The 19,490-nt window shown below is 47.6% G+C and overlaps 1 protein-coding gene across 4 annotated transcripts in view; it reads left to right on the top strand.

The window, feature by feature from the left end:
- Nucleotides 1–400: 400 nt before the first annotated feature.
- Nucleotides 401–19,490, top strand: part of dlg5a (discs, large homolog 5a (Drosophila)) — a 44,466-nt gene continuing 25,376 nt past the window's right edge. For 2 of the 4 annotated variants that reach the window (XM_076286202.1, XM_076286200.1), the window contains exons 1-8: nucleotides 401–1,122; nucleotides 8,139–8,207; nucleotides 10,042–10,210; nucleotides 10,700–10,843; nucleotides 12,233–12,416; nucleotides 14,185–14,444; nucleotides 16,932–17,244; nucleotides 17,991–18,221. In XM_076286202.1, the coding sequence (XP_076142317.1) occupies nucleotides 825–1,122; nucleotides 8,139–8,207; nucleotides 10,042–10,210; nucleotides 10,700–10,843; nucleotides 12,233–12,416; nucleotides 14,185–14,444; nucleotides 16,932–17,244; nucleotides 17,991–18,221 (1,668 nt within the window). In that variant the 5' untranslated portion in view covers nucleotides 401–824. Of the gene's footprint in view, nucleotides 1,123–8,138; nucleotides 8,208–10,041; nucleotides 10,211–10,699; nucleotides 10,844–12,232; nucleotides 12,417–14,184; nucleotides 14,445–14,961; nucleotides 14,975–16,931; nucleotides 17,245–17,990; nucleotides 18,222–19,490 lie in introns of those variants that run through there. The other 2 variants (XM_076286201.1, XM_076286203.1) reach the window with 2 other exon arrangements.

The following is a 19,490-nucleotide window of genomic DNA, read 5'->3' as shown; positions in this document are numbered from 1 at the left end:
AAGACAACACAGATACAAAATATGCCATCTTCCTTGTCATAGTTTTAAAAGTCTTATTTATTTATTTATTTTATTAATAAATAGGCCTAGGTTTTTGTCTTAATAGCCAACTAAACAGCCTATAATGTCAGGCATGCAGACAGCCTTGCTAAAAAATCTCTGCATGAGTATTAGTTTTTATCCTATACAGAGTTGACCTGAATTGGGTTGTTATTGCGTTAAACGTATCATGTCGTGATGTCCATGCTGCTCCTAAAACAAAAAATATTAGCAGAACGTGGTGTAAGCCCACTAGAAAACCAGGTGTGTCTGTGTGAAACCCCGCCCCTTTTACCTTACATGGATATTCTAGGGTGACTTGATTGACAGCGTGTAGCAGCTGCTCAGCTGCCGAGACATGGCGGAGCATACAGTTTGAGTGGGGAACGCTAAGAGAGTTGCGGTAGTTTTTATCAGTTGCGGTGGCATAGTGCGTTAAAAATGGCCAAGAAGAAAATATGAAGAAGGGTGGTGGTGCTCAGTTAAATTGCAAGACAAAATGGACGAAGTTGCGAGACGTAAGTAAGCTGGGAAAATGTATCGCTGTTTAGTGCAGTCAACAGCCTTGGGCAACAAATATGGCTTCTTGTGCCTTTTTGTATGTATAATAAAAATCTGGCGTACTGTGTCACCTAATAACATGGCTGAGGTGTCAAAAATCCACAAGTGACCGGAAAGAAGAAAGTTCTTGCTTTGTTATCGGGTTCGTTTTAGAATTAGAGGCGAGGCTAGGGTAGCTACCAATAGCAAGCTAGCTGGTTAGCTAAGGAACTACACGAACTGCAATGGAGCCAAAGCACAAAGAGTTGTTAGACCAATGCCACCAGAACTTGCTAAAGTCCATCACCGACGCAGACCGGTTGATAGAGTTACTGACCAAATCTGGTACTCTCAATCAACGGGAGAGGTACGAGTTGGATCAGAACTGTTCATCCAGCACCGAGAAAGTGGAGCAGCTTTTGAAGATGCTGATGAACAAGGAGAGCGACCATTTCCTGGACCTGTGTGTGGCACTGGAGAAGACGTACCCTCACCTGTACTCTGCCCTCTTCACCAACGGGGGTGGACCTGTGGACCATTCTGGTAAGTCGCCAACAAGCAGCATCCAAAGACCATGTTGTGAGAGCTGCAGAGGCTCCTCATCCGCACGCGTGTTTGCTGGACGTGCAGCCACATCCCAATAGTCATGACATGTGTTTGTTTGATATGGAATAAACATACTGTGCATGTAGAGTCTTGTGTCACCTCAAAACCTTCTCTATGGCAGAAATAAGCATTTAACCTCCGACCTACTAGCATGAATGTGCGCAAAGTGTGCATACGATTAGCAGATGTTTTTTTTGTGATCTTCCTCTGACACTTTTGTACACAAGTCCTAGGACTGCTGGCTGCATGCTAACCAAGCTTTATGTGACATTCCGAAAAGTAGCCTGCTCTGATATTAACAGCTCTGCAATTAATGCTATCCAATTATATTAAGTGCCTGAGCTTGCAGCTTACAGTCTTTTATCCATTTCCAAAGAGTATTTATCTTTGCAGCTTATATCACTTTGCAAGTGGAATCCTTAAATTGTGCACCCCCCCCCTCTATCAAGGGTGTTTCTACTGTATAAAGCCCCACCACTCTCGTAATACTGCTGCTCCCTGCTGGAATTCTAATCCAGGGGCACAAATAGAACAAACTGTTTCTTTAGTGTGTGTCTGTGTTCAGTGTGAGCCACACCATCTTTTTCTTGGTACATACATATAGAGCAAAAATAAATAAAAACATTGCTTGTGGAAAATAGATCCACTATAGCATGAACACCACTAGGAAGCCGAGCCCACTACGCTGATTTACACATGTTCAAACCACCAGCCTCCCTTACTCTTCTCATGCCCTCACATGAGATTGCCTGACTTGTTTCCATGGAAACCTGTGCTCGCCATGCCATAGCATATTGATCTGAACAGGCTTGCATATGCCATGCTGATAATTCCATACTGTGTGCCTTCTTACAGACCTTCACAGCCTTCTAAAATGGCCTTGCTACTGGTGAGCTGTCAAGAGTAGCTGTTTTGACAGCAATCTGCCTGCCAACTTGCACTAACGTGTGCAGTCTACAGTTCGATCGTGAGGCGGATGCTGTGTTAATAATTAATTCCCTTTTATGACCGAATTTAAAGACACCTCCCCGAGCTGATCCTGCATTGTCAGTCACCTGACACCGACTCAGACACAGTGGAAAGATGGGATGGGGTGGTGCTGGGGTTGGACCGGTGTAGCCTCCCTTCTCTGAGCAATAGCATATCCTTGTGTGCCTTTTCCATGCAGCCAGATCTTAACTAAGGCAGGGGCAGGATGAGCCACTGCTGACTGCTCATCGTCCTGCCTGTGCCTGTGCCCCTGGATTAGAGCTTCCTGCAGCACCACGCTTGTCATCTCTGATCACGGCTCTTCGTCTCTCTCCATTTCACAGCATGCTTCTGCTTGAGTCACAACCTCCGAGCGCAAGTGCCTTCAGACAAGCATGTTAGAGAGATGCTTCTGCACAGCTTAGGCTGCAGTCTTTCCCTTGGATGTTTAACTGGCTGCTCTGATCACATATGCAGTACAGTGAAATGCTATTCTTTTAAGTGTTCCCCTGAGTGGTAGTACATTTCCGTCAGACAGTCCTTGCTTATTCATCTCGGGAGGATTACGTCCATTCGTGTTCTAAGCTCTTTCAGTCAGATGTGCATTATCATGCCTCAGCAGCCATCTCTATCAGTGTTTCTGCACCCAGGCTTACTCTGATTTGGGCTGAAAGGTATTTTCTTTTTCTCTCGCACTTCCCCCCCCCCCCCCTTTTTATTATCTTTTCGGGCGGTGTGATTACTGCGCCTTAGCATGCTGGTGCGAAACTTAAGATGAGCCTTAGCTCCCTCCTCACAGAGCTGTTGGATGAAAGGGCTTTGTGTGTGTGTGTGTGTGTGTGTGTTGGTGATGAGGTACTCTGATAGCAGCCTCCTCTGAACTTATTTTCTCGTGCTGCGTTTTCGGCAGGCTCTGTTTCGTTTCACTGCCAGGGCCTGGCCTCCTGGAGCAGACCACTGACGCTAGTGCTGGAGCCCCAGTGCAAACGCCTCCCTCCCTCCCTCCCACAGCAGTGGAGGAGGGGCACTGTTGGCTGGTTCACGGCTCCTCCTCACCTCGCAGTATGGCACCTCCAGAAACTGGGCCGAGCAGCGTGTTAATGGAGCGCTGAGGGATGCTCACATTGCTAACGTCCAAACCCATATATTTTCCCCTGGGCAGACATCCGTTGCATTTAACGGAGACATGAAATCAATTTTGCAAATGAATCTCTGCTAAGTGAGCTGTGCTGACAGTTCAGAACGTAATTTGAATTCTTGGTTGAGTTATTGCTGGTGCACGTGCACACTTATGCACGTATACAGGCAATCTGATTGTAAGAGTTTTAAAAAATAATCTGCAATATGTAATGGATTGCTGCTCACATTTGAGCAGATAGTTGATTATGCTGTGCACTCCACGTGCTCTGTGCATGCTATCAGCCTCGAGCTCATTGCAGTGACCTATAGTGTGTTATTGCTCTGTCCCCCAGCCGGGAGCAGGCCCTATGAAATATTACTGTCTCCCAGCGCTATTCATTTCCATTTCAATGACTCAAGCAGTTGTTCCACATGAGGCCTTTTTGGACACTGGGCCAACTGGTTACTCCTCCTCGCAGTCAAACGGAGAGCCCAGGCCGGAGACAACAGGCCTTTTGTTTTAAGTTTAGCTGCCCCCAAAGTGCTCATTCAGCAGCTTGCCCTGTTTACCAACCAGAGGGACTGTCAACTTGCATCCCAGTGCATTAGCCCCAGTAGACGGAGTGAGCTATAGTCTGTCACACAAAGCACTCTTCGTCTTAAATATTCGAGTGTCTCTCCCCAGCCATGCCCTGTCCTTCCCTGCCAAAAGCCCCGCAGGACATCATTTCATCCGCATGACCAGAGTGGTTTCATTTTGCAGGGCTCTCTGGATGGCTTGTATGCCTTTGGATTTTAGAAAAACAACTAAAACAACATAACATTGATTACAGTGATATTTTGGCACAGTGCCTTTAAATAGGACACGTGAGGCTTAATAGAAATGTGGGTATTAAGTTAATGAGGGCAATGCACAGATTTGATTCTTCTGTTTTGGGGTGCCATCTAATGGTCAGGAACTAAATATGGTCTTGGAGCTGACCAGGAGATTAATGCATGTCTCCAGGTCCCAACAGATTTGAGAAATGGTTGTTTTCCCAGAGCTGGAGCTGTTGTCACTAATAGGGTTCAATAAACCTGTTCGATGAAAAGCCATGTGGCACTAATGGTGCGAGCATGTTCAGGCTGGATCAAGCCATATTGATTTCTCAGCCATTTAAGGTGTGAACACAACACATCATTATTTCAGTTCCCTCATGCAAAAGGGCCTCACCAATTTAACCTGTGCATGGAGGCCACATTTGGAGGTTTTGCAGGTAAATAAATTAAAGCGATATCTCGAGATGTCTGGGAAACCACCGTTTTTCATAGGCAATATGTAGGGGGTCTCACTAGCCCATTATGCTTGTCAAAGGGGATAGGTTAGCCTGGCAACCAGCATTTAGCGTCACTGTCCAGGAAGTGATGCCTTCGGAACAGTCCTAATTTGCAGTATTCTCAGGCCTCTTAATTGCTGTGGAAGACTCAGGAAGTGCCACTGTGTAAGCAGGGACCATTAAGTAGGCTAATGAAAATAACCAGTTGGGTTCTAGCACTGATGACTGGGTTGCCATGGCCCTGGGGGACAGCAAGAGATTGATCCTGTCTGACAGTGGTCTACATGGTGAAACAGGCTGAATACATAGCTAATTCCCCCGCAGTGTGGGGGAAGACTTGACTGGCTTAGCTGACATCAAACACCATTTGCTAAGCATGAGCTTTAGCACTGTAGATGTACCATGCAGCAGAGTTCCCACACAGGGTGTGTCAGTGGGTGAGTTGTTCAGTAGCAGAGCTCTAAACAGCAGGAACTGGTCTAGACTTTGAGATCAGGGTTCTGAACTCTTTTATGTGTCAATTTTCAAACACTTGATTCACGTAAAAGGTCCATTGTGTGGTTGTTTTGTTATGTCAGAACTGTATTTTTTTGTACATACTTTCAGTTTAAATCATTGCTATTTTTGTAGGCTTTTTAGGTTAGGTCTATAAATTCTCTGTTCCACAGGCAGTGATTAACAGAGTGATGCATTGAGTCTGAGACGGTGATGCATTGGGTATGAGATGGTGCTCTTCCTTTCAAGTGGCTTTGTGGTTTGATGTGGTACTCGGTTGAAGTGCTTACAGTGCAGGATGTGGTCAGCTGCTCAGTACCATGTGCCCACAGATGAGGCTGTTGTGGTCACGGGTCAAGTGCTGTTGAACTCCACATAGAGCCCATATTTCAATTTGGCATATTTTCATTTTGAGTCAAGCATGTTTCCCTCTAAAACTTCTGTTTTGTTACTAAAAATGCATTCCAGACTAGCTGACTATATTAGGAAAGCAGTTACCCAGCACCTTCAGAGTTGACTGCTTATAGGCTTGCAGTCAGAGGTAGGCTAATGTCTGGCAGCTCTTCTTAAGACAGCATTTGAGCTTAGCTCACTATCTCTGCGTGCCGTACACTCTTCCTGATCCTCATCTGAACGACTGTAAACACTGGCGTCACATGATCTCCACCCATCCTCCATTGGCCAACGCCTGTGAACCTTTGCCCCCGCGTGCCACAGACTTGCCATGCAGGCCCCATGGGGAGAGTGAGTGTCCCTGTGGTGGAACAAAGTGTGGCTGATTTGCGTGATACGGCCACCTCGGTCCAGCTTGGCTGGGCCCTCCCGTGGCAGACTGTGGTCTGTCTCTCCCAGAGGAGCACCGAGGCAGGGGAGCTGCCCTCTGTCCAGATTTAATCAAGCAGAGCAGAGGCTCCTACAGCAGAGCAGGATCACAGCCAAAGTCACTTCGATTGAGTGGCATGGAGATGTGGGTAAATGGAATCGTTTGTCAGCTCGGCAACACCCCCACCCCCCACCCTCGCAGCCACATTCGCTAGGCCCAGCATCAGGAGCAAGGCAGCTCGCTGACAATGAGCAAAGCTGACAGTTTGTTAATGCAGACTAGCAGCTGAGCTTCAGTGGGGGAAAGACAAGTAAGCAGAAATGTGGTGTTATTTGTGGGTAGCAAACGATCTTAAAGAGATGTGCGCTTCTTGCTTCTTAGGGATGCGGGGCTTGAATCAGATTATTTAGATTTGATAAGATTTTGGGATAGTGCAGTAAGTCATGCTAAAAATCAGATTCTTGCAGCTTATCAAGCCATGAGAGGAAAGATATATATTTTTGGATTAGTGCTCCCGAAAAAGCTTTAAAAGCAAGACTCGAACTCATCCATTATTTAACTTCTTCCATCAGCACCCCTCTCAACCCAGGGTTGTCCTTTTTGAGAAAGCCTTGCTCGTCTTCGCTGCCAGTCTGCCTTTGTTCTGTCTTTTATTTATTTATTTTGTCTAACCATACAGTCGACTTTAATGTTCCGTATGATTTGCCATGGCAATGCATGTCATACCCTATCTGTGTTGATGGGGGAGGGAGGGAGGGAGGGCTTGGGGAAGGATAGTCTCGTTGCCTGAAACAACTGTTGGACTAGGAGGCAACACAACGCAGGCAACACAACTGAAGCATTGCACGAACAGCAACCCTGAGGCAAAGCCTGACTTTCCTGACCTACTTAAGATAGGCCTTTGTTATCTTTGTGCCATCTTGATCTGCAAGCAGAATATTGCCCTGTGTTTCACACGAGGCATCTACATGTGATAAAAAAAAAAGAAGCCCCACAATTTTAGAGGTCTAATGAAATCTTATTTAACCATCAGATCCCATTCAGATTTGGTTGTCCTTGTAGTGGTATATTTTGACTTCCCTCTATGTCCAGACTGTCAACACGTGTAGAGGAAAGTGAAAGCTGGTGTCTGAGCCACTAACGTCAGGCATGTCGGCATGGACAGCAGGATGTGAATCCTGCAGACGGTGACACAGCTCTGGCAGTGGAGGCTGAGTTTATCGATGTGGTCAGCATGTTTGCAAATGATCGCCTTGCTGGGAATGAGGCTAATGCTAATTGCTATTGATAATGAATAGGCAGTGGGCAAGAGGATAATGCCTCTGACCCTGATCAAGGAATGAGATCTATTTAGTTTACTGCTTCAGCAGACATGCACAGCAGTTTAAAGGCAATTTATTTGCAAGGTTATCAAAGATCAGATGTTTTTGCTCTCAGTCCTTTGTATCTTTGGAAATGCTATCTGTTGAGTCTGAGCTGATAATTCTGTTCCGCATGCTCTTATGATATGTTCCAGGCGTTCTGTGGATTAGGCTGCTGTGCAGAATGTACGATATTTGGTGCTGCCTCTTTCTAAAGTCGCATGCATTGCACGCGTGGGTAAAAATAGCCTGGCTCTCATATTCAAAGCCCTATCCAGTTGTCTCCAGCCACGGCGAGTGAAGATCCGTGGCGATAGCTCTCCTCCAGCTTCCAGAGTGTTTCCTTCCCTCCGCTGATTGATTTTCCTCCCCGTATCTGATAACAATGTGGAATCAAAGTGAAGCCCCGACTCCTCGGAAGAGCCAGAGCAGATGAAACAGCCGCGGCTCAGAGTCAGCACTGCAGGCTCCTCCACAGACCAGCGCAGCACAGCGCTGATAATTAGGCCTGTCCTTGTCACGACTGTAGGCCCGTCATCAGCGCTGCTCTCGGCTCTCTGCTGTGAAGGGCCCGGGTGCGGTTGGAGGACATTTTAATGCCCCCGCTGCCCACCTGATTAATGGCATTAAAAAGAAATGGGCACAGCCAGCTTCAGGGAAATGGAGATTTTTCTCCTCTCATTATTTTAAGGAGAAGCTTGGGTAAATCGGCTCACATTGGTGTGGAGGGTGTGTGGACTAAATCTAAAAGTAAAAGTGCATCCAAGACAAAAGTTGGCTCCACAAAACTGTAAGATCAAACAGAATGAAGAAAACTTTGATCTTTCATGCAGTCTTTTTCTAACAGTTCCATTTTTGCCCCCTCCGTAGGGTCCACCAACAGTGTGCTGTCCACCATGCCATCGGACTCGGAGAGCAGCAGTTCCCTCAGCAGCGTGGGTGAGTACGTACTGTATGTGTGAGGCCCATTAAAGCTGGCCACGCGAACACGATTCCCATTGAGTCATGTAACGTTTCTATGCAGACTGACTCCCATTGCAGTGGAGGCGTTCTTCCTCCCAGAGAGGTGAACTCATGACCTCGTCACTGGTCGCGCTCTGCTCTGCTCTGCTCTGCTCTGCTCTGCTCTGCTCTGCTCTGCTCTGCCAGGACAGCCACAGGGGCCCAGCACACACACAATGCACACAAGCCTCGCAGCCCATTACTTCCCCACCAACCCAAGGGGGATTTATTAAATGCAGCAGTGGTTTCACAGCCGTAATCAGACGACTGATTAATTTCTGTAAATAATTGATTGCAAGGCTCGTCTAAGCTCCTAACGAGCATAACCCAGTCAGCGTCGCAGAGGCTGTCTGTCCTTCAGCGTCCGCCCGCTCTGGCTCTGACCGGCTCTTGTGTTTGTTTCTCACATCGGCGCTAAGTTAATCAGCTCATATGCTGCCGCTGCAGCAAGCTGTGCAGATCAGCGTCAGCTGTGACACTCTGGCGCTCCACCTCCACGCTCTGTCTGCATCCATCACCGCAGAGGAGACGCCAGGCACCGCACCGCACCGCGCGCTGGAAGTGGAGGTGTGAGTCACGCTTGTGCCAAGTGTGTGTGCGTTTGGAAGGGGGTGTTGACAGTGGGACACAAGTCTCTCTCTCGCCCCCCGCCCCCTCTCTCGCTCTCTCGCTCTCTCTCTCTCACCCCCCCTTTCTCTCTCTCTGTCACTCTCTCTCTCGCGCCCCCCCCCCCTCTCTCTCACTCTCTCTCTCTCGCCCCCCCCCCTCTCTCTCTCTCTCTCTCGCTCTCTCTCTCGCCCCCCCCTCTCTCTCTCTCTCACTCTCTCTCTCTCACCCCCCCTCTCTCCCCCCCCCCCTCTCTCTCTCTCTCCCCTGCTCCTCTCCTAGTGACTCAGCAGTCTTGTGTTGGGGCACTGCGGGGCCAGGAGAAGGCCTGGCGTCAGGGAAACAAACAGGACCTCTGTGGGCCCAGTGGGCTCTCAGGCAGCCCTGACGGCTCCAGACTGAAAGCAGGGGGACGGGGGGGAAAAACATCCTCACTTGTCACTTGTGCTTTTAAGGACAGCCGCTCAACCCCTCCACCCCCCACCCCCAACCCCAGACTGCCTGTCCCTCCTCTCCTCTCTAGCTCCTTTTTGGCCAAACGTTGGAAAGGCTGAGTGCAGTCCAGCATACTGACTAGCTCAAGGACGACTGAAAAACATTGAACTTCATCAGTGCTGAGAGAATAGAAGGCAGATGCTCTGACCTGTCCAGCAGTCAGAACCTGCCCAGCCACAACAGAATTGGACATGCTCTGTGATGCAAGACATAAAGAGTGATGAAAGCTTGAATTAGGGTTTAGACAATCAAGAATAGATTATATGACTGAAAACAGATATACAAGGAAACTACCGGTAATCCAGCATTCAATATGTAGTTCATCTTTTTTTGAACAGGAGAAGATTATTATCATTGTGGCTGCTCAAAATCATTAATTCCCTGAGTATTTGTCATGGCAGAGACTGAGATTAAAAAATATTTTTTTGCTCTGTTAGTTGATTTTTAAGGCCGTCTTTTACATAACGTGTTGTAAATATGTGGTTTGACCTTTTCCTCTTCCGTAAATTTCAGTTACTCGTACATTTTCTGCTTATGGAAAGCCGTGGTTTAACGAGTTCAGGGAAGATCAGAAGCCCTGGGCCAACTGTTGGTGTGCGTGTGCCAGGGTGTTTGGGTGGAGGGGTTGGATTACCGGGCATTGCCATCGGTGATGTGCTCATTGTTGCAGATACAACGGGTAAAGCCTCGTCACCACCGCCCGCCCTCAACGACAACCGGCAGACGAGCGAAAGCCTGGACACCGTCCTGTTCCAGTTGAGGCAGGTGACCCGTGAGCGCGACGAGCTGCGCAAGCGTCTGGCACTCGCCTCGCCTGGCACCACCTTCGACGACTGCAGGTAAGCAGCCCAGCGCGTCGCAGGAGAGCCTTATGTAAATCTCACTCATGGCTCCTGCACATCACCTCCAAATCAATACACACAGAACAACTCTTCACAGTTTCAATGTCCACGTCCACTGCTCCAGTAAATGACCTTCTTTCATTAAAATGGTGGCAAAGGTGGACCGAATCATGTGGGCTGTCCTCTGTCCCCACTGTATTGTTTGTTCACGTAATGATTAATGTGTGTGTACTGCCCTTCTGAAAGTGGGCTCTTGTTCTCCACACACACACGTGGTGGTGGGACTCAGAGAGAGCCCATTGTTTTAGACAGAGATCGATCCTCAGCGCCACTGTAGGCTCGTTAGTTCCAGTGTGTGAAGGTGGCGCCTCTCTTGCTCCCGTTTTATGTGGGCTAACATTGGGGCTGCCCTTGAGGTCCGCCGGGGTGGGGGGACGACGACACCGCGTGCCGCGAGGCTTGACACACATCTCTCCCTGACCACAGGCCAAACTCCAAAGCGAGCCATGACTACGAGCGTCTGAAGTCGCAGTGCATGAAGGCCATGGCGGACCTGCAGGCGCTGCAGAACCAGCACACCAAGACCCTCAAGCGCTGCGAGGAGGCCGCCAAGGAGGCCGACTTCTACCAGTGAGTGGCCAGCACTTCCTTCTCCCGCTCTGCCGCCCCGACACCACAGACACGCGCATCCAGGGCACCGCTCTTGGATCTAGAAGTAGGGCAGTCAGGAAAGACCCAAATGCTCTGGGAAAAGGTTCTAGCACGGCACATCTGCGACGCCTTGCTCTGCTCTTTGCAAGTACTTGGAAAGCCAGTGAGTTAGTAATTCACAGACAGACACACTTGCACACTTCAGCACATATGAGATGCACACTCAGACAGTGACGCCTGTATGGATATGCATGTCAGACTCGAAGGGAGTTAGGCAAGAAAGGGAGCATCTTTTCTCTGATCTTTTTAAAAACTTTGTAAATGCCTAATGTGAAGTGCCATCTGGTACTTTCTGTAATGGGATTTTTAATTAGTTAAGAAATAATAAGTGTTGTGGCATTGCTCATTTCGGAGGAGGACAGGATAAGTGCTCAATTTTGCAATTAAATAAATTGGAAGGCTATCTATTTGCTTAATGTACTGTATCTATCTGTTACCTCTCTGCCCTTTTAAAAACAAAACACACAAAATAGTGCTCCCTGATTGAGTTTTATATGTGATCCATTAGTTGTAAACATATTTAATCCTCCAAACCCAATGTCATGTGTTTAAGTATTATGGTGTTGACAAGGACAAACTCCACGTCTGCTCTATTTTTAACCTTAGTAACTGAAAATGATTGCATCTGTTTATTTGTACTTTGTTTATTGTCATGTTGGCAAAGTAGAGAGTGTTTTTCTTTCCTCTCACAAGACATTATATAGTCACGTAAGGTCAGTGAGCAGCAGAGCAGGACACACACACACACACACACACACACACACACACACACACACACACACACACACACACACACACACACACACACCCTGCGGGCCAGATGAGAGGATTACCTCAACACTGAGACGGTGATTACTACAACCACAACTGCTGCCCCAAAATCATCAGGTTATGAGCACAAACAGGTTATTTCAGGTTAAGTCCAGTGCTTTTTTTGGAATAGATTTTGAGAAAATCTACATAAACATGTTCATCCATAACTGTAAAACAAATCTACATAAACAAGTTCATCCATAACTAAAACAAATATACATAAACAAGTTCATCCATAACTGTAAAACAAATCCATAGTTGCAAAACAAGTGTCCATCTATTCCTGTGAAGCAGTTCCACATAAACATGTAATGTTTCTTGTCGGTGCTTTTTCATTTTTCACCACAGATTGTCTGTTTTGGTGTTTGTGCACAATTCACATATTATGTGCGTGTGTGTGTGTGTGCGTGTGTGTGTGTGTGCGTGTGTGTGTGTGTGCGTGCGCGTGCGTGTGTGTGTGTGCGTGCGTGTGTGTGCGTGTGTGTGTGTGTGCAGTATGCTGCACAGTCGTGTGCTGAGTGAGCAGGTACAGATGAAGGAGGAGCTGGAGCTGATGAAGAGGGACAGCACTCAGCTGGTGCGGGAGCACAACCACCTGAAGCAGAGCTGCGAGGAGCTCAAGCGGCTCCACAGCGAGGACCAGAAGGAGGTGGCGGACATGAGGCTGCAGCAGCAACAGGTGAACACAGACCCCAGATCAGCTCTGCACGCTGAAGTCCACACCACACCACTTCTCTACATGGGCAGGGGCCTGATTATAGACATGGATGAATGAATCTGTGTCTGTTTATTTTTCAGTGCAGCTACAACTTTTTATATGGAACATTCATATCAGTCTGAATACAGTATTGAATACTATGCATTAGCAGAATAATGATGGAGTAATTGTTCAATTTGTTCTCCTTCTCTTGTAGAGAAGAGTAATTATACACTTTATCCTTCTCTTATTTTTACTATGATTTAAGTATTTAACTCTCCATACTGTATCTTCGTATAGCAATTTCTGAATATGGGTAGCACTCTGCTTTGAACAACTGACAACTGACATTTCATTTCCCCTTTGAAAGTCCCAGTTGTAAGAGCGACAGGCAAGTCTGATAGCTTAAGTAGTTTACCTCCATCCCACTCTTTGCTTTTAATCCCAGATAGTGTAGATTCACTCCCTCACTTTCTCTGCTGAGATCCCTCCCTCTCGGGCTGGTGCTCTCCCAGTCGAGAGCCGTGCTGGCGGGCTGTGCTGGCTTGCTGTGCTAGCGGGCGCTTGATTAGTGCTGAGGAGAGTCAGAGTGCCCTGTGCTGTGGAGTGAGTGTGATGGCAGGCTGATGCTCTTGACCTGTCAGCAGTGGTTATGCGGTCACTGACACCCTCCCCACGCCGCCCGGCCTCGTCCCAGGGGGCCCTCCGCATGCTCCGACAGGCAGCGCTGCGTACTAAGCACTTTACCCAGAAGGTCAGCCAGTGAGGGCACAACCCCCTGACTTATCTGAAGGGCAGTAAGATGCTTACTGCCAGTCAATAGCAGTCATGCTGGAATCACCGATACATCAGTCGGCAGTCAGGTGCCTTAGGACTTACCAGATCAAGCGGGTGCTGTGTCTCTCCCGAGATTGGCCAATTAGACTAATGGCTTAAGCAGAGATCTGGATGCTGGTCTGCAGCAGTCTTGTGTTTAGACCATGGCAGGCATGCACACTGAGTGCTCCCTCTATGAATAGGCTGGAACATCTCGTGTTGACACTCTGCAGCGGTAGATATCCGTATTGGCCCGTGTACACACAAAACAAGGCAACAAGGCTGTGTTTGTTATTAGTCACATTGACCCATTGTTGCCATCTGCTGCTGACTCTGTGTAATTAAATAAAACTAGAAAACTCAGGAACGTTTACTGCTCTTAGTAGCACAGTCACTGCATGTGTCAAATGAAGCTGAGTGATATGCCTTTTCCTATGGCCCGTAATGTGTGGCAACCGTGGCCTACTGGTTAGCCCTTCGGACTTGTAACCGGAGGGTTGCCGGTTCGAACCCCGACCAGTAGGAACTGCTGAAGTGCCCTTGAGCAAGGCACCTAACCCCTCACTGCTCCCCGAGTGCCGTTGTTGTTGCAGGCAGCTCACTGTGCCGGGATTAGTGTGTGCTTCACCTCACTGTGTGTTCACTGTGTGCAGTGTGTTTCACTAATTCACGGATTGGGATAAATGCAGAGACCAAATTTCCCTCACGGGATCAAAAGAGTATAGACCCTTTCAACAATAAAAACAAAAACAATGCTTGAACATTCTATTTGGTTCCCAATCTACTTCCTCTGCATTAAGATAACATATGGAATGTTAAAAAGGAAGCCTTGTGGGGCCAGCTATGATGCTGATAATGGAGCTCTCTTGAAAGGGTCTATATATACTTATATATATAATGGAAGGGTTGGATCCGTGTTTTTGCTGGCCTTCAGGTCATGCGGGAGAACGGGTCCTCGGAGGTGCTGAACCAGCTGTACGACACAGCCATGGACAAGCTGGAGGCGCTGAAGAAGGAGTACGACGGCCTGAGCCAGCGCTACGGCGAGCTGGTGGCCAGCCACAACACGGACGCCGGCCGGCTGGAGCAGAGCGAGGAGGAGCGCCGCCGGCTACAGAAGCAGATGGACACGCTGATGAAGCAGCGCGACTCGGCCATCCACTACCAGCAGCAGTGCTCCACCTCCATGAGGAGGTACAGTAGGCCCGCTCACACCATAACAACTGACCACCTCCATGAGGAGGTACAGTAGGCCCGTTCACACCATAACAACTGACCACCTCCATGAGGAGGTAGGCCCGCTCACACCATAACCCACCTCCATGAGGAGGTACAGTAGGCCCGCTCACACCATAACCAGCAGCAGTGAGAGATAGATAGATAGATAGATAGATACATACATAAATACATACCATACATACATACATACATACATACATACATACAATACATACATACGATACATACAATACATACATACGATACGATACATACATACAATATTGATCCCCAGGGGAAATTCAAGGTCTCCATACAGTAGCATACAGACACATTCACTAACAGAAGAAAAAAGTAATTAAAAGTATATAATATAAAAAACACAACTAAGCAATAAGGACAGTAGAAGATAAAGAATATACTAAAATACAAATTATACTAAATAACACTTAATCTAAATCAATTCTAAAAACAGTATCCACATAGTGCTCCACCTCCATGAGGAGGTACAGCCTGGGAGGGGGGACTGGCCCGCTCACACCATGACCCTGCACTGAATGCTCTGAAACACATCCTCTCACTCAGGGTTTAGGTTAAGATGGCCTGCAGCTTTTTAGTAGGCAGGTCTCTCTGATTAGAGCTTAGATCGGGCCCAAAAAATCAAGCCCGACCCTACCCGAGCCCGTGCACATTGTGCCCGAGCCCGACCCGGCCCGACACGTTAACTGTAATTATGAGCCCGAGCCGATTTAAACCCGACATTTTTTAAATACGTGGGCCATTATAACTGACGTTCTCAACTACAATTCCGAGCTGTTTGAGCTACAGAAATCCGTTTAGAGGACATTGAGATGACAAAAGAGGACATTGAAGGCTGGCTATCATTATTTCTGCCATGGCAAGCCTGCTTCATGTTCATCTTAAAGTATTTTTGCTGTCATAGGTGAACATCGTGCGCACTTAATGCACGCAACATACCTGACAAATGCATACCTCCGACTTTTCTCCAAACTTCCTCGAAGTTATTTCTCCTGTTTTCATTTTTTTTCTTTACATCTTCAAGCTTCACGTTGCACTTAAGCTACACAATACAGCACAGCAGGCCCGGTGTGATGTGTGCGAGTGGAGAAGCTGCGCATGACACGTGTTGCGCAGATGACATTACAATTGACATTTTGTAACTCTGAGCCTAACTTGTATAACTTTGTATACACTTGTTACTTAGGCCTACTTTGATAAATATAAAATATTTCTGAGTCTGACTATGGCATAGCTTTAGCTCCCCACCCAAGTAGGCTAATGATTAGAAAGAAAAAAAAAGCAAGCTTGATCAAGGACCCGGCCCAGTCCGGCCCGAGGATAGTGGCTGGAAATATCGGCCCGACCCGGCCCGAGGGTCGGGTCGGGTCGGGTCAAGTTCGGGCTCGGGCAGAGAATCTAAACTCTATCTCTGATTGATTGTACCGGTTTTCTAGGATTAGTAGTAGTAGTAGTAGTAGTAGTAGATAACTTTATTGTCCCCATGGGGCAGTTGGATTTGCGGCACAGTCGCAAGGCACTTCATGACAGGACATCAGACATACTGTATGACAAACAGATAGTCCATACATCAGACACAGACAGACATAACATGAAGAACATACATCACACCCTACAACACACTATGCACCCTTGGGTTCTGACCTGGCCAGTTGGACATCTAGCTGACTTAAAGGAGAATTCCGGTGTGATATTGACCTAAAGTGTGTTGAAACATGATACCGAGTGTGAACGTATGTCTCATAGCCCATCTCGGCTTGTCCCCTGCACTCCAAAATCTGGTGCTAGTTAGCCGATGCTACCAACAGCTTGTTCAATGGTGGTGCTTTGGCATCGGGCTAGCCATGCAAATAAATCACTGTTTTACACCATTTACGAGGCTCAATGTATCTCCACACTTCATTGGTATACTACTGAAGGCCCTGACATTTAAAACGAGACATTGAGAACTTTGAAAAAGCACTGGTAGTTTACTTACAAGACGATTTATACAGACAGTATCTTCATGAAGTTTAGCGTTTGCAGCCATCTTGAATTTAGTCACGATAAGTCCCATAAGAATGAACAGGTATGATAAGGGATCAGATTCCAAAAATAATTCAGTGGAAATGCATGGATTCCAGTTTCTTCCAGTAGCAGCAACTGGAATCCATGCATTTCCACTGAATTATTTTTGGAATCTGATCCCTTATCATACCTGTTCATTCTTATGGGCTATGAGACATACGTCCACACTCGGTATCATGTTTCAACACACTTTAGGTCAATATCACACCGGAATTCTCCTTTTAAGGCTTTTATGGCTTGTGGTATAAAAGATCATTTGGATCTGTTCTTGGTCAGGAGGGGTGGGCAGAAACGACGCCTAGCTGGTGCTTATTTCTACCTTTTGTCTGTCAAATGATGAGCTGGATGCCTCCTCAGGTTGGACTCGATGCAGCAGGAGCTGAACAAGGCCTCGTCCCAGAACAAGGAGCTGCAGCGAGAGATGGAGCGGCTGCAGTCGGAGGTCACGCGCTACAAGAACTTCCAGCTGAAGGCGGCCAAAGACGTGGAGAAGTTCAAGGAGGAGCGTGACTCGGTCTTTAACGAATACCGGCTGATCATGAGCGAGCGGGACCAAGTCATCAAGGAGGTGGACAAGCTGCAGACGGAGCTGGAGGTGGCCGAGGCGCGACTCAAGAACACGTCGTCCGAGAGGATGGTGGCCAGCGAGGAGCTGGAGGCCCTCAGACAGGTGGCCACACCCTGCTCCTACACACACACACACACACACACACACACACACACACACACACACACACACACACACACACGGAAATACCAGTTTCTCTCTCTGTCTCTATATATATCTCTGGCAGTGAGTCAGAGTTATGAACCCACAGGGTGTAGCAAATGGCTTCTCACAAAAGCCTCTGTTCTCACAAAAGCCTTCTTTTGTTCTGTACCGACAGTAACTCATAGCAGTGGGTGTGACATATTTACACTTCGGTTGTTATGATGTTTGTTTATAATGATCATGTGTAGGGAATACCAGTTAATTTTTGGATGCAAACAAACATGTTAACTGTATCGGCTATACTTTTCTAAAATGGATAGTCGACGATAATCGTTGATTATGATTGGCTAAGCCGCATTCAAAGCTGTTGTAATATGCCATAAACTTAACACCTGTGGCTACATTCCATAAGCAGCATTACTGCACCAAATAAAATTAAGCTGCTGTGTTTGTTTGTTTGTTTGTTGCTTGACAACCATTATTGCTGAAGAACTACTTTGTTTTGCGAGAGAATGGCGATTTATATTGTTTAATTATTGAATATATTTTTCTTTCTGTGTGTGTACTTTATGAAGCCTTGCCAGGGACATTTAGACACCATTTCAGAACAGCAATAAACTCTGTGAAGTCATAGATTCCAGTGATTTTTAGAGCAACAATCGCTAATATTAAATGTGCTTGTCGCTCTCCCATGATTTTGTAAGGAGCTGAACTCGTCTCTGGTGGATCGGGACCGCGCTATCTGCGAGCGGAACGAGCTGCTGGAGAAGTACTGCCACGAGGTGAAGGACAAGGCGGAGGCCCAGAAGGAGCTGAGCCAGGCCTGCAAGGACATCGAGACGGTGCGCGAGGAGAGGGACGTGGCGCGCAAGGAGCGCACAGAGGCCATCATCCAGAGAGACCAGCTCCTACGCGAGTACTACCAGGCCAGACAGGTAGCTCAGCCTGGCCCTGCACCTCTCCACACCACACTGCCACACACACACACACACACACACACACACACACACACACACACACACACACACACACACACACACACACACACACACACTCTCTCTGAGGAGACTGAAGCACTCCACCTGGCTCATTAGTGGGACATTAGTGGTTGTGTGATTGTAGGCCAGTGGCACTGCACAAAACGGGTCTCTTGCTCTGAAGGAGACAGAATTAGGCCTACCGTTCCTACACAAAGTTCATTACTTGAGACTCGACAGAATAAACTTGAAATTGCCCTTTTGGCATAAGACTCATTTAAATAAGTCATGGTGGAGTAAAGGGATTTGGGAAGAGCAGAATGAGTCAGTCAGTGAAGCATCTCCGGACGCCATGCCTCTAGAATACTGACAGAGGGAGGCCCTGTGATGGCTCCTCAGGGAGAGCAGCAGGGAGGGGGAACAGACCCTGTCAGCTTCAGGGGCGAGAGCACAAATCAGGCCTCGCCACACTTGGCCTTCCGCTCAAAATGAAACGCTCAGCATCCCTCTCCCGAGCGCTTAAAAGTGCCCTCTCGCACCATTCAGCACTTGCCTGCATCAGGAGTTCCAGAAAAGCTGAATCCCATTACGATAAACAAGCTCTCGCCTCCTCGAGCCGCTGCACACACACTCAGCCCTGCCTTATGACTCGGACATTAATTAGAAGCCTTGTTATTGCCTGCGTGGTTCACACGGGGACGTGAAGCCCATTTTCTGGGGAACTGGAGACAGAGGTCAGGATTAAACGGAGTGGACCCGTGGTAGCTGCCATCTGTCCCTCCCTTCTTGTTGTGGCCCCAGGGGCCCATGGTCATGTGGCTCTCGTCCACCGCCTTCCTCCTCACCTCCATCCTGCCTCCTCCTGTCCTCCCTCTCTGCAGTAAACCTGCCAGGCTAAGGACACACACACACACACACACACAAACACACACAAACACACATCATGAGGCGCTCTTAAAATCTGATAAGCTGTCAGCCGTTAGATTATTTTCTTGGAGTGACCCCAAAGCAGATTTAAACCCTCAGCCAAAATCTACTCCAACTACATCAACTCCCCCCTTGCCCATATCCACCACTAGATGGTGCTCTGAGCGAGTCCCAGCTATGCCAGAATCTTACAAACTGTAAGAATTATTGAATGTGTTTTATTCAAAGACCACATATGAAATAAAGTGAGCAAATGAGCCTGGATAAGGGAATAGACTAGCAAGACTTTCCAAATGCTTG

Source organism: Alosa pseudoharengus, unplaced genomic scaffold, assembly GCF_046254945.1.
Source record: "Alosa pseudoharengus isolate Yale_2024_CS ecotype anadromous, Long Island Sound unplaced genomic scaffold, YU_APseudo_1.1 YU_APseudo_1.1_scf_15, whole genome shotgun sequence".
Taxonomy (NCBI): Eukaryota; Metazoa; Chordata; class Actinopteri; order Clupeiformes; family Clupeidae; genus Alosa; species Alosa pseudoharengus.
This window is presented reverse-complemented; position numbering and strand designations above follow the sequence as displayed.